Genomic DNA, 13,193 nt, shown 5'->3' with positions numbered 1-13,193 from the left:
AGATTTATTGTTCCACTTATGTAGGCATTCATTGATTCTTGTATGTGCCCTGACTGGGTACTGAACATGCAACCTTGGTGTATCTGGATGATGCTCTAACCAGCTGAGCTACCCGGCCGGGGCCAGAGGGCTAGGCTAACTTCTCATTATATCCTCATATATGGGAAAGAGAGAGCTAGCTCTCTGCCCTCTTCTTATAAGGGCACTGATCCCATTCATGGGGGCTCCACTCTGTGACTTAAGTACCTCACAGGGGCCCTACTTCCACGTATCATCACATTGGGGCCTGGATTTCAACATAGACACAAAAACTTTCAGTCCATAACACTCTGCTACTAAAACTAGACAAAAACATGATAGTAAAAGAAAACTAGAGACCAATATCCCTTATAAACATAAGTGCAAAATTCTTGACATAATTTAATCAAATTTAAGCCAACAATATATAAAAAGTTTAATGCATCTATCCCAGGAATATAAGATTGATTTAACATTAAAAACCAATTAATGTAATTTACCGTAGTAATAGACTAAAAAAGAAAAATTATATAATCATCCCAATAGCTGCAGAAAAAGGATTTGACAAAATTCAGCATCTATAATATCTATCACAAAATTTCTCAGCAAATGAAGAATAAAAGGGAACTTTTTCAAATTAAAAGAAACATCTATGGGAGAATAATAGCTACATTATACTTACTTGTGAAAGATGTAAATGCTTTCTTCCTTAAGTTCAGGAATGAAACAAGGATACTCACTCTCACCGCTTTTATTCAACATTATATTGGAGGGTCTAAGCAGTATAACCATGTAAGTAAAAGAAATAAAAGCATTCCAGAGAGGATCCCAGAGAGGCAGCCACGATGTGCCCTTGAGCAAGGGGAGATGGTAAGAGAATTTGACGAGACGGCTAGGCATAGAGGATGAGTGGAGAAAACCAGACAAAAATCGGGGAGGGGGGTGTTGTGGTTTATGTGGATGCAAAAATGTTTACAGGACCCTTTCCATCCGAGGGGCCCAAGGGAACTCAGGGGTAGCTGTTAGGCCCCAGACAAGGGCTTTGAAGACAGCCTTTTGTGTAGTGCCCCTGGCAGGTGCCTGCCAGGCCCAGGCTTACACCTTATGCTAATACTTTACTTTATTTATTTTTAAAAATGTTATTTCATTATTTTTAGAGAGAGGGGAAGGGAGGGAGAAAGAGAGGGAGAGAAACATCGATCGATCAGTGCCTCTTGCACGCTCCCAACTGAGCACCTGGTCCGCAACCCAGGCCTGGTGACCTTTTGGTTTGTGGGATGACGCCCAACCCTCTGAGCCACACCAGTCAGGGTGCTAATGCTTTGCTTTGGTTGTCACTGTCATTATCCAGTGGCAGCCCCTCTGTGTTTTATAGCAGGTTTTCATCTGTTGCGTGAATAATGTTTATGGTGCATTATAAAGTTAAAAAGAAAACAGTTTGCAGAACCAGAAAAAACAAAAACAAAAAACAAAAAATAAAAACAAACAAAAAGACCCTGACCAATTCAGGCCCTCACAGGCTGCCTGGTTTCTTCTCTGGATGTACCTCACGAGGAACTTGTTACTTGGGTGTGGGCTTCTCTTGGGGGAGGAGTTTAGGAGAACCAGCAGCAGACTTCATTTGAGCTGGTCAGGGAAACTGAGTCTCAAGTTCCTCTAGCTTATTACTCCAGCTTCTGGCAACGGAGGCAGCTACTGTTCTATGGCTGCAGCGTGAAACGCAGCTGAAGCAACATCATTTGATGGTTTTCTTGGACGAAGAGGAACAATGGGCCATGGGGTCCACCTAGTGCTTTTCTTTTGCTCCCTATACCTATGATAAAAAATTCTCATAACTTAAAAAACATATGAAAGTAAGATGGGGGTGTAACAGACACGTGCAGGCCAGAGGACCCGGTTCAAGGCATTTGTCACCACTGGGGACTACCATGGACATGTTGGTCTGGGTGTTAAATGCTCAAAGGAAGTAGCCACTGCCATCCATGAGGCCATCATCCTGGCCAAGCTCTCAGTTGTCCCTGTGCAGTGAAGCTACTGAGGGAACAAGATAAGCAAGCCCCACACTGTCCCTTACACGGTGGTTGGCCACTGTGGCTCTGTGCTGGTGAGCCTCGTCCCTATCCCCAGGGGCACTGGCATCGTCTCATCCCCTGTGCCCAAGAAGCTGCTGCTGATGACAGTATCGACGACTGCTACACTGCAGTCAGGGGCTGCACTGCCACCCTAGGCCACCTCACCAAGGCCACCTTCGATGCCATCTCTAAGACCTACGGTCATCCCCCCCACCCCCGACCTCTGCAAAGAGACTGTGTTCACCAAGCCTCCCTATCAGAAATTCTCTGCAGAGGACCTGGATTCCAGCTGTGGCCACCCCATAATTTAATACAAGAAAAATAAAGTGAATTAACCTTGGTTAAAAAAAGTCACCTGCTCATGACTTCAAAGTGTGAGGAAGGTGAGGTTCCATTGGCTCAAGGGCATGAGAGGAGGGCCCCAAGTCCCAGGCCAGGAACTGGGGAGGTGGATTCCCTGCAGAGGACGGCGTGAGCTGCCTGAGTCAGCAGCAGACCAGCAGGGCGCGCGTGCCACTAGGACAGGCCGGGGCTGGCTCTGGTTGAGGCAGCTACAGGCACCAGGTGATCTAAGCACAGCAGGGAGGGACCCACAGCGGTCTGGGTGTTTCAGAGCTGCTGGCAGGTTTTTGAGGCAGGGGTCGGGCGGGCCACTGTTCCCAAGACCCCCAGATCTACAGAAGCAGGGCTAGATCTCGGTGTCCCACCTCCTGTCCCCGTCCTGTCTCCCTGCTCCAGGCTGCGGAAGACGCCATCCTCGAGGCCCCTTGTCAGCTACAAGGGCAGTGCTGCCTGTGAAACAGCAGCAAAGGTGGGGCGGGTGGCCTTCAAGTATCTATTGGGCCCCATGAGGGCCAAGAAATTCTTGGGGGGCACGGGGAGTGTCAGACCATAGGGGACACCAGGGCTCCTGATGTCACAGGAGGAGGGGTGGGTTATGCTAATTTTAGGTCTGCCCAGGCTGTCCTGCCCCAAGGACTTTGTGGTTTCTGCAGGGCAGTGCAGGGCCTCCTTCCCTCCCCAGGGTCCCACTTGGAAGGTGGTACGTACAGCTGGAGGGGTGTGGGCTCTCCCTGAGGGTAAGGGGCTGGGGTACCAGGTCAGCGGCCCTGGAGGAAGCTCCCTTGCTCACACAGGTGATTGGATGTCCCTTTCTTTTCCTGACTGTGACCACCAACCTGCCTTCCATATCTCCTTCTGTATGGTTCTGCCATGATCCCTTCTCTCCCCCCCCTCAACCTTCTCTCTCCCTCTCTTCAGCCCAGGAGAGAAGAGCAGAAGGAGCCAGATCTTGAGGGTGGAAGAGGCCAAAGTCTCAGCGCCTCCCAGCCCTGGGCAGTGGAGGGTCAGGCACGCAGAGTTGGCCAGATGTCTGCCTTCTAATCCTGACGCCACAATTCGCCAGCTGTGTGAACCTGGGCAAGTGATTTAACCGTCTGTGCCTTGCTTTCCTGACCTGTAAAATGGGCGATACTAATAGCACCTATTTCTAGAAAGTTCCTGGGAGGACTAAAGGAGGCGGTATATGCAAGGAGTGTAGGACAGGGCCTGACACCCAATCAGCACTCAGTGCTGGCTCTCTGGCTGGGTTCCACCCTCCTCTCTCCCTCTCTTCTGCCTATCACCGGCCCGGGGCCCAGCGGAGGCAGAGTGGTGAAGAAGGCCAGCAGGCTTGGTGGAAGGATTAGGGTGGAGAGCGGGCTGACGCTCCAGCCGCAGAACTGGAAGTGGCAAACCGGTTTTGAGTCCCGACCCTGCGGGAGTCCAGAGGAGCAGGGGCCCGCACGCTGATGTCCCAGCGGCTGTGGTCCTTTTGCTCCCCCTGGGCCGCCAGAGGTCCCGTCTGCTCTCACAGAGGGGGCGGAGCCTGAAACAGAGCCTCTGATTGGCTGCTTTCATTTCGGTCCCTGTTCAGTTTCCATTCTGGCAGGGACGGGGCGGGGCGTAAGGTTTCTAAAACTCGCAGAGACGCTTGAATAGGTTAGAGAAGGCCCGAGGGAAGAGGGAGGGGCAGGGGAGGGTGGGGGTGAGGTCTGGGGTGGTTTGTAACGCCCTGGGGGCTGAGGGCAGGGGCTGGGTTGATGTGGAGTGGCTGTTACCTTTGAGACAAGACAGACAGACAGACGCTGCACCGTTTAATGCCGTGGTCTTGGTGGAATCTATTCAGAGAGGACAACCCCTGGGGAGGTGCATCCCGAAACCATAGCCCCTGACACGTGGGCAGCCATTCCCCTTCTCCCTGCTTGTGTGGGTCGCCCAGGACCTGTAGGACCCGGGCTCCCCTTAGGGCTCTGTAAGGCCCGTTCTCAGTGCTCAGAGGCCGCTCTTCTCTTGTGCCGAGGCCTGGAGTGGGACCATCTGCTTTTGTTGCTCTTGCTGCCGCGGCTGAGGTTTCCCTCTCCTCCTGGTGGTGGAGGGGTGGGGGGCAGGGGCGGGCAGGAGGGAGAGTGGTGCCTTAGGTGAGCAGCCTTCGGGCAGGCTCTCTGCTTCAAACACCTACCCCTCCCTGGAGCAGGGAACCCCTGGATGGACTCTAGGAGGCTCGGCCAATTGGGGGATCAGGGACAAAGAGCCCTGGCCTGGAGAAGGAGGCCTGGGGTTGAGTCCCAATGACACCACAGCCAGGATGGGTGACCTGGGGTAAGTCCCTGCTCCTCTCTGGGTGGGGGCCCACCTGTTTTCCACATCTTGCACTGTGTCCGGCAGCGGATGGCCCAGGGTCTCCGGCAGGAAGGCAGTGACAGCGCTGGCAACCACGGGGACGGTGCCGTAGATAAAAAGAGGCATGGGGCGGTAGAACTCGGCCGTCATGCTCACCAGTGGGCTCACGATGCTGCCCACTCGGGCCATGGTGCTGCCCATCCCCAGGCCTGTCTGTCTGTGGGGCCCACAGGGGGTAGGTGCTGGTTAGTGTTCTGTTCCCCATTTGATTAGCAAACCAATTTGGCATTTGTTTTAGAGATTAACAGAAGAAGAAGGAGGAGGAGGGGGAGAACAACACAGGTTGGGGAGGTCTCTGGCCAGAGAATCAGGAGACATCTTGCCTCTGCCCTTAACTTGCTGTGAGACCTCAGGCACGTCCCTTTTCCCTTCTGGGCCTAAGTTTCCTTTGCAGTCAGTTCAAACAGCTGAGTTAGGCCAATTGTTCTCAGATCACCTGGGGGATTTTTGAGTTACAGTTGCCCCAGCCCCACACAGACAGGCCTACTGCATTAGAATCCCCAGGGGAAGGGTCTGGGGTGTGCAAGTTAAGAATAAGTTAAGAACATTCTCTACGAGGGCAGAGGTTAAAAACACTGACTCAGGAGACAGACTGCTTGGATTCAAATCCAAGCTTTTTCACTTGTAAGCTGTGTGACCTTGGGTAAGTCACTTAACTTCTCTGTGGCTCAGTTTTTTTCATTTGTAAAATGGGAATTATCCTAACACCTACCTGATCCCCTGACATCTCATGAGGGCCCAGTACAATAACCATGACCCCTCAGGGTTCTCATGCCAAGTGGCTCAGGGCAGTTCTTGGATGTCTCATGTTAATTTTATACCCCATTCTTAATACAGACATGTTTCCTGTTTCTTAACTCAAAAACCCTCCCTCTGCCAAATCTTGACACTCAGAAAAGCACTGCTGGGTTTATTCACACTGCTGGCGTACCATCAAGTCCTGCCATCAAGTGATGGGAAAGTACTTCCATGTTTGTGGCCTTTGGTTTCAGACATACCATTTGGTTTATAGGTGGCATTTAGATTTGGTGTCAGATCAAGGGGGAATTTCAATTTGTTGCTTCTGAGATGTGTCCTCTTGGCTCCCTACTCTGTCTCAGTTGCGCCACCTTCTCAGGTCTTCTTCTAGGGTCAGGAAAGGTCTTAGTTTGTAGTCACACCTGTGTTAACCAAGCCACCAAGTGTGTATTGAGTGGCTGCAGTGTACCTTGTCCTGCTGGGTGCTGGGAAGGGGCTTTGGGTTGGGGCATCCTGGGCCACTCTCTGGGGTCTGACCTGTGTTGGAGGAATGTTCTACCCCAAGACTCCTCATGAGGCTCCCACTCACCGGATCATTGTGGGGTACAGCTCCCCAGTGTACAGAAAGATGCAGTTGAAGGAGGCAGCCAGACAGCCCTTCCCCAGCACAGCGAGGGAGGTTCGAACAATGGACTGATCTAGAGAGAAAGGAGGGGTGTATGCAGGATCTTGGGAGTGCGGACTGGGAGGAATTGGCCCCTCTCCCTTGTGAGAAGTGGAGTCACGTCTGGGGATGAGGACAAGGAAGGACCAGCGTGCTTGCGCGTGCTCACCCTGGGGTACCACCCCATTGACCAGGATGCAGATGCCGGCCAGAAGCAGGGAGGCCATCTGGGCAGGTCGGCGGCCCAGGGAGTTGATGACGAGGAAGCACACGAGCTTGGCAGGCAGGTCCACAGCTCCAAAGATGATCTGGATCAGGTAGATGCTGACCCCAAAGCCTTGCAGGTCCATGGCCAGCCCATAGTAGGCAAAGCTAGTGGCAAACCTCGTGGGGAGAGATGAAAGGCATGCAGTTGTTAGGAAGGCATAAAAGGTAGATGTTCATTTAAAACAGGAGTGAGCCGTGCTGAGCACCCTGTTTAATAAAGGGCTGGAATCTACCTCCGGGGCTAATCGTACATTATTAGTATCCAGTTTAAATATTGGGGTAGTCCTGCTATACCTATAATTTTGTCACTGGGTTGCTATGTAGGATTTACATAGTTTTAGTCCTTCTCTTATCTATTGAAACGGGGCTGAGGAAAGATAGGTGGATATCCAAGCCCTGTTGTTAGGGCCAAGGTGCTGGGGGCAGCAATAGCCTCCCAGGACCTGTCCGTGGTGCTGGGCGGGTGTCAAAAGCCCACGCAATGAAGCTCAGGTTGTTGGATGAAACCCACAACCGAGGGTAGATCCAGAACTGGAAACAAAGCATTCATTGGTGGGATCGTTCCTTTTGACCGTGCTTCCCTTGACAGTCACGGGACCGCTGCGGCGAGGGGTTCGTGAAGGTCGCCGTAAGAAGGGTAACTGGGTGGGTGGCAATGGGAAAGCAAGACATTTGGCTCCGATCAGCCTTGGCCAAAATGTGCATCTGGAGATAAGCTTCAGGCTTCTTATTGCCTGTGCCTACGCTTCTGGCCAAGGCCAGGGAAGTCCCCGAATGTTTTGCAAGCCTGACTGGTCTCTGCCTTGATGTCATTCTGTTGACTCCGGGGGCCACTGATCCTAATGACGTTTTCCTGTTGTGTATTGGAACAGAGTTGATAAAAGGAGAAGAGGGAGACATCGATGCCCAGTCTGGACTTGAGCTGAACTGAGGATGGAGGTTATCTGGTCCTTCAACACTCTGCCTGGTGCAGGACTTCCGCCCTCATGGCAGATCTGCTCCTTTCCTCTCTCCCACCTGACCCCCCACCACCAGTACGTGCACTCTCTGCCCCTTGGTCTGCCTGCCTGGGCCTACCACAGCATGGAGAGGCAGAGGAAGAGGTGGCGCAGGGCGGGGCAGCGCAGCAGCTCCAAGGCCGAGGCCTGGCCTTTGCCCATGGTCAGCTCCTTCTGCAGGCTGGACCGGAGGACCTGCCGGGATGCGCAGGGCTCAGGGCCTGGGCTCCCCCAGGAGCTCCTCTCAGCCTGGCCCCTTACGCAGGGAAGGCCCGTCTGGGTCCTGAGAGCCCTGGGGGTGTCATGGCAAGCGTTGGGGCTCTCACCTCCATACTCAGCTTGGCCCCCTCGTCCCGCTTCCCGTTGATGCGGGCCACTTTCTGCAGGGCCCTCAGGGTGAGGTCCAGCCTCCCGGAGGTGGAGTACCAGCGGGCAGACTCCACGAAGAAGCTGGAGTGGGTGGGGGCGGGTGTCGGCATGGCTTCGGTTCCAGTCCGCTGGGCGGGGGGGAGGGGTGGGCTTTCTAGGGGCCTGCAGTGGGATTTCACTTAAGTGTAGGAACCCAGGGGCTTTGTCAAATCTGTCTCTCTAGGACCACAAGGCAGTGCCTAGCTTGGGGACATCTCATTGTGCAACCCAGGAACTCAGCCCTCGGGGGCTGGACAAAGGGCGCAGGACAGGCAGGCTGGAGGCCTGGGGGAAGCTGGGGAAAGCCAGAGGACTGGACCCCTTGGGGAAAATCCTTCCCCCCACAGCCTGTGTCCCCCTCTGTCAGACTGAGGCAGTGGCCTGGGTTTGACCTTCTGGCATTGACCTTCTCTGATTCAGTGGGTGGGGCGTTTGGCAAGAACTGGGGGGATGTCTTGTCCCTTGCAGCCCCCTGGGCTTTTGTGGCACCCCTGCCCACCCTGGGCCCCACGAACCAGGAGTAGATGAAGAAGACGAAAAAAGGCACAGAGACCAGCAGCTGCAGGTGGCGCCAGTGGGGCAGGGCGTAGGCCATGCCGGCCTGCAGAAACTGGCCCAGGCTGTAGACATAGCCCATGAGGGTGCCCACGAAAGCCCGCGTGTGGATGGGCATCCACTCCACATCTGGAAAGAGGGTTAGAACAGAGCGGTGCAACCTCCTGGACTGCCAGGTGGGTGGGGGCCCTGGGGCAGGCAAAGGCCCCTCCGTGCATCCAGCCCTCGGTCTGTCCCAAGGCTCGGAGGGAGATACAGAGAGTGAGGGTGTGTGCCAGGCAGGGAAAGGGGAGGTGGGTGTGGGATCCCCAGGAATCGTCCCCTCTGCTCCTCTGCTGCGTGCTTGCTCCTCCCTGCGCTACTCCTGGCCTTTCCCTGCAGCGTGTCTCTGACTCCTCAGTCCGTCCTCAGCAGCAGCCGCCCCTCTGGTTTTCCTCAGCCGAGGCTGGATTTCACCCTCTGGCCAGAGCAGCTTCAAGGAGGCTTCAGCTTTCCCCCATCCTGGACAGTGGAGGTCAGGGGGGCGGCACCTCTCTGCCGTGATCTGAAGAGGCCCAGCCCCGTTCCTGGTGGCCCCTGGGGCAGTGACTTGGAAGCTTAGACTGGGCTTTGAGGCAGCGTTCCCTGGGTGTCCTGCCCCAGCCCCAGCCTGGGCCGGGTCAATTCCATTAGTTCAGAGAACCCCAAATCCTTAGATTCCCTTCTGGGATTGAGGGATGACCTTGGATAAATCCCTTCCCTTCTCCCTAGCCTCAGGTTTCTCATCTGGGAAACTCGGGGAATGGGAAACAGCTTATGGACAAGCCACGCTCAGGCCATGTGTGTTCCATTTCCATGATGCCAGCTTGCCCTGTGTTAAAAATATTACAGTGAATCACCAACATTAAGAAACTGGGATGGTTTACGTTACTAATAAGGAAGGGGGGAGACCTGTCACCCCTGAGACCTGGCTAGAGCCCCTCTGGTACAGTTCTCCCCGCCCCCAGTGCCTCTTGTACCTGGTCTGCTTCAGTCATTTATGGGGCCCCATTGTCTCTAACAATGTTGTTTGCAAGCCCATATCTAAATGAGGGGTCAGGATGGTGTAAGCTCCCCCAAAAGGCTGTTCTTTTGGTTGGAAGGACAGACCCAAGGGACAGGCCAAAGGCAGGCAGAGCTCAGGAGAGACAGGCTGGGAGGGGAGGCTGGAAGGCGGGTGCTGGGCTGCGCGGTGAGAGGAAAGTGGGTAGGGACCCGCCCTGCCTTCCTGGCATCCCTCACTCAGGGTCATGCTGTTGAGGGCGATGCCGGCCAGTGACATGCCCGAGAGGAGCCGGAAGGCACAGTAGACGGGGTAGTTGGGAGCAAAGGCTGCACAGGTTGCTGACACAGCTGTCTGCAGGTGGTTCAAGATCAGCACCTTCCGGCGTCCCAGCCTGTGGGGAAGGGAGGACCTGTGGCAGGGGTCCTGAGGACCAAGGGGGCCGGGCTGGGCAGGGAGAGGAGTGCCTGCCCTCGGGGAGGTCCTTGGGGGAGGACCTGTGAAGTGTCATGAAGCTGCTGCTCCTCAAAGCAGCCTCAGCTAGGAATGCCAACCTCCCACTGAGGGCCCAAAGCCCAGCCGAGGAGCCCCCAGTCCCAGCCCGGCCCCTTGGTCCTGCCCAGGACTGACCTGTCTGCCAGGTACCCGAACACCATGGCTCCGAGAAGCACCCCTACCATGTACAGGGACTGAGCCAGATGGCGTAAGGCCCTGTGAGAGCACACGAGGTCCCACTGTGGGGAGAGGGGACAAGGGTCAGGCAGAGGTGAGCCCGAGCTGCAGGGTGGCAGTCCCTCTCTCCCGGCGGCTGGATCTTTGAAGTCTGTCACCCTCTCCTCCTGACACTTCTCTTCGCTGTTTGTCCCTCTGATCCCAGGAGCTGAGATGTCCTTGACTCCCACAGCCACCTCGTCTACAAAGGGCTGCATCCTGAACTTTCTCTGTCTTCCCGTTGAGACAGTCTGTGTATGTGCATGTGCGTGTTTCTGTCCGTCTGTCTGTTTCAGAGGGGAAGGCGCAGTCTGCATGGTGCGCAGGGGGGCCCAGGCCTGCTCACCTCGGTCACGATGGTGGAAGGGAAGGTGCTGTTGTCGTAGATCCAGCCATCGGCGCAGGGCTCCGTGGCTGCGCTGCCGTTGGCCTCTGTGCCGTTGGGCAAGGACGGTCCCCGCTGCGGGGAGGTGAAGCGGAGGCAGGATGCGGGCCGCCCCTGCCTGTCCCGGGGCAGCCAGGCCTCCAGCTCCCCGTCCTTGCTGAGGTTGGCGCTGGCAGGCGGGCGGCAGTAGTGGGTGGGGACGGCGGCGGTGAAGTTCTGGAGGGTGTTGTGGGAAGACAGCAGGAGCAGGGGGAGGACCACCAGAGTGACCTGGATCTGCTGGAAGCGGCCAACACCCCCCAGCTGCTTCAGGAGGTCATTGAAGGCCATGGGGGACAGGCCCAGCCAGGTGGCTGAGGGCTGAGGACTTCCAGTCCCAGGGCCTCCGTCTGCGCGTCTGTCTGCCGCTGTCCTTGGCTGGAGGAGAGGGGCTGCCGTGGCTTCCGCAGCCCAGTTGCTCCGAGAGCTGAATCGGAGCTGGCCCGGTGGGGGGGACAGCAGCCTGGTCAGTGCCCCTCCTTCCTGCTCTCTCCCTGGTCTGTCCCTCCCTTTCCCTTGCAGCCTCCTCTCACTTGGTGGGGGCTCGGCTTTCAGGGTCTGCTGTAGTCCTGACCCCTACAGGGCAGCATTTACTTCTTGGCCTGGAGGGATGGAGTTAAAGTGTGACTTAGTTTCAGAAGGATTAACCCTCCAAGTATTCTGGGGTCAGTGGAATTTCTCCACGTGGGTATAAAGGACAGGAGAGGGTGGCCTGAGGCAGGGGTGGTGGGAGGTCATGGACTGGGGGGGGGGGGGCCCATCTGGGAAGCTGGGGGCAAGAGGGGACAGTCCAGGACCTTTTTGTCTTCCTTTTAGTGAGAACACGGGGTTCTGCGAAGTGCGTTGGCCTCTTGAGGACCTCTTGTTTTCTGTTGACAGGCTCCAAACACTCTGTCTTTGGGAAGAGTTGCCAGAATACAGGACACCCAGTTAATCTGAATTGTAGAGCAACACATAATTTTAACTTTGTAACCATGTCTCTAAAGTCACATGGGACATACTTATACTAAAAAATTATTCATTGATCTGAAATTCAAATTTAACTGAGCACCCTGTTTTCTCATTTGCTAAAATAGGCAACCCTGCTCTTTGGTCTTCTGGGGGCAGCTCACATCTTATAGGAAGGACCATGGCTTTGTTCAACCACAGAGGTCAGAGGCTGCTTTTGAAGGAGTGGGGCCTGGGACTGGCATCATACATGATGTATGTCGATTCTTCCAGGGCCTCAGCTTTAGCCTTCTAGCTTATCCTGATTTAAACCGCCCCTCTTTTTTTTTTTTTTTTTGCAATGAGCCTAAACTTAGTTTATTTTTAGCCAAAATTCTAAGACGGTCACTTGATTTCCTCCAACACTTGGCTCCTGAGTTCTGATCACTCATGATCAGGGCAGTGCTGAGCTGTGATTGGTTGGGATCCGATTGGTTGGATCAAGGGTTGGATATGCCAAGAAAGCAGGTTACATCTTCTTGCTTTTAATTTGCATGTGATATATTGTAAAACATGGACTCTGGAGTCAGCCTACTCGGATCCAAATCCTCATTCCGCATTCCCTGGCTGTGTAGCCAGGACAAGCTGTTGAACCCGTCTGTGCCTCAGTGTTCTTGTTTGCAAGGTGGAGAGGACAGTCCTGCGTGCCGGCCTCCTGTGTTGTTAGCGGGTTAAATGAGCCAGTAGGGGGTAAAGACCTTAAAGGAGCCCCTGCCTCATAGCTCAGTGATTACAAGCTGTATTTATTGTTTATTCCTGGTGGGAAAAAAAAAAAAAAGAAGATCACATTGATTTTAGAGAGAAAATATGCCTAAGGACATCTTATCCCAAGAACGGTGATTCTCCGTGGAGGGCGATTTTGCTCCCTGCCCCCAGGGGACATTTGGCCATGTCTGGAGACATTTTTGGTTGTTACCCTGTGGTTGGTGGTGCTACTGGCTGCTAGCAGGTAACATCCAGGGACGCTGCTGGATGCCCTGCAATGCATGGGACAGCCCCCACACAACCAGGAATTGTCTGGACCCAAAATGTCAATAGTGCTGAGGCTGAGAGACCCCAGGCTGAAAGGTAATCGATCCCGTACCTGCTTTGCTAAGGGTATTCCAGTCATACAGAGGACTCCTACCCAGGTATTTCTAAGTTCGCCCACACTCTCATTTGAGTGGGAAACCTGTTTGCAGGACGAGGAAAAGAATTCACCTCCGTGTTTTGCTTGAAACTGCAGAATAGCCTGGGCTCCCAAGTGCCCTCTCTCTTTCCCTGGCCAGGCCTTCCCTGGAGGGGCCAAACTGGGACCCTGATCTTCCTGTGTGTGTCCCACATTCTTCCCCGCCGCGCTCCGATTCCATTGTCAGGTGGGACTACCCTTTGCCTGGTGGGTTTCCACTGGGGGTCTCTGGCTCTCCCTCTCTGCCACCTGGTTCGTGTCGACTGGCCCTCCCCGCTCTTCATCCCGTGTATTGGCATGTGTCTGAACGCGATGGCGGGTTAGGGTTCAATTGATTTCCCAGGAGGCACACCAGACCCTGTGCAAATGAGCTGATGCAAAGGATTGTGAAGGGAAGAAGGACTTCTCAGTTCTTCGGGCACAGATCTCCCTCTTGTTGCT

At 54.6% G+C, this 13,193-nt stretch overlaps 1 protein-coding gene across 3 annotated transcripts; it reads right to left on the bottom strand.

The window, feature by feature from the left end:
* Positions 1-4,212: 4,212 nt before the first annotated feature.
* Positions 4,213-11,174, bottom strand: SLC22A6 (solute carrier family 22 member 6). Of its 3 annotated transcripts, XM_090259975.1 has the most exons (10): positions 10,520-11,168; positions 10,093-10,196; positions 9,702-9,856; positions 8,402-8,570; positions 7,805-7,928; positions 7,558-7,673; positions 6,383-6,597; positions 6,139-6,247; positions 4,726-4,968; positions 4,213-4,491 (listed from the first exon to the last, which is right to left on the bottom strand). In XM_090259975.1, exons 1-10 carry the CDS (start codon positions 10,886-10,888, stop codon positions 4,404-4,406), a joined length of 1,692 nt encoding a protein of 563 aa, XP_090116101.1. In that variant the 5' UTR covers positions 10,889-11,168; the 3' UTR covers positions 4,213-4,403. The 3 variants fall into 3 exon arrangements, with proteins under 3 accessions (XP_090116101.1, XP_090116084.1, XP_090116093.1); XM_090259958.1 differs by lacking the exon at positions 4,213-4,491 and having other exon boundaries at positions 4,538-4,968; positions 10,520-11,170; XM_090259967.1 differs by lacking the exons at positions 4,213-4,491; positions 4,726-4,968 and adding an exon at positions 5,615-5,971 and having other exon boundaries at positions 10,520-11,174.
* Positions 11,175-13,193: the final 2,019 nt, after the last annotated feature.

The sequence above is a fragment of the Furipterus horrens genome, unplaced genomic scaffold, assembly GCF_987537825.1.
Source record: "Furipterus horrens unplaced genomic scaffold, mFurHor1.1.pri manual_scaffold_2, whole genome shotgun sequence".
Classification (NCBI taxonomy): Eukaryota; Metazoa; Chordata; class Mammalia; order Chiroptera; family Furipteridae; genus Furipterus; species Furipterus horrens.
This window is presented reverse-complemented; position numbering and strand designations above follow the sequence as displayed.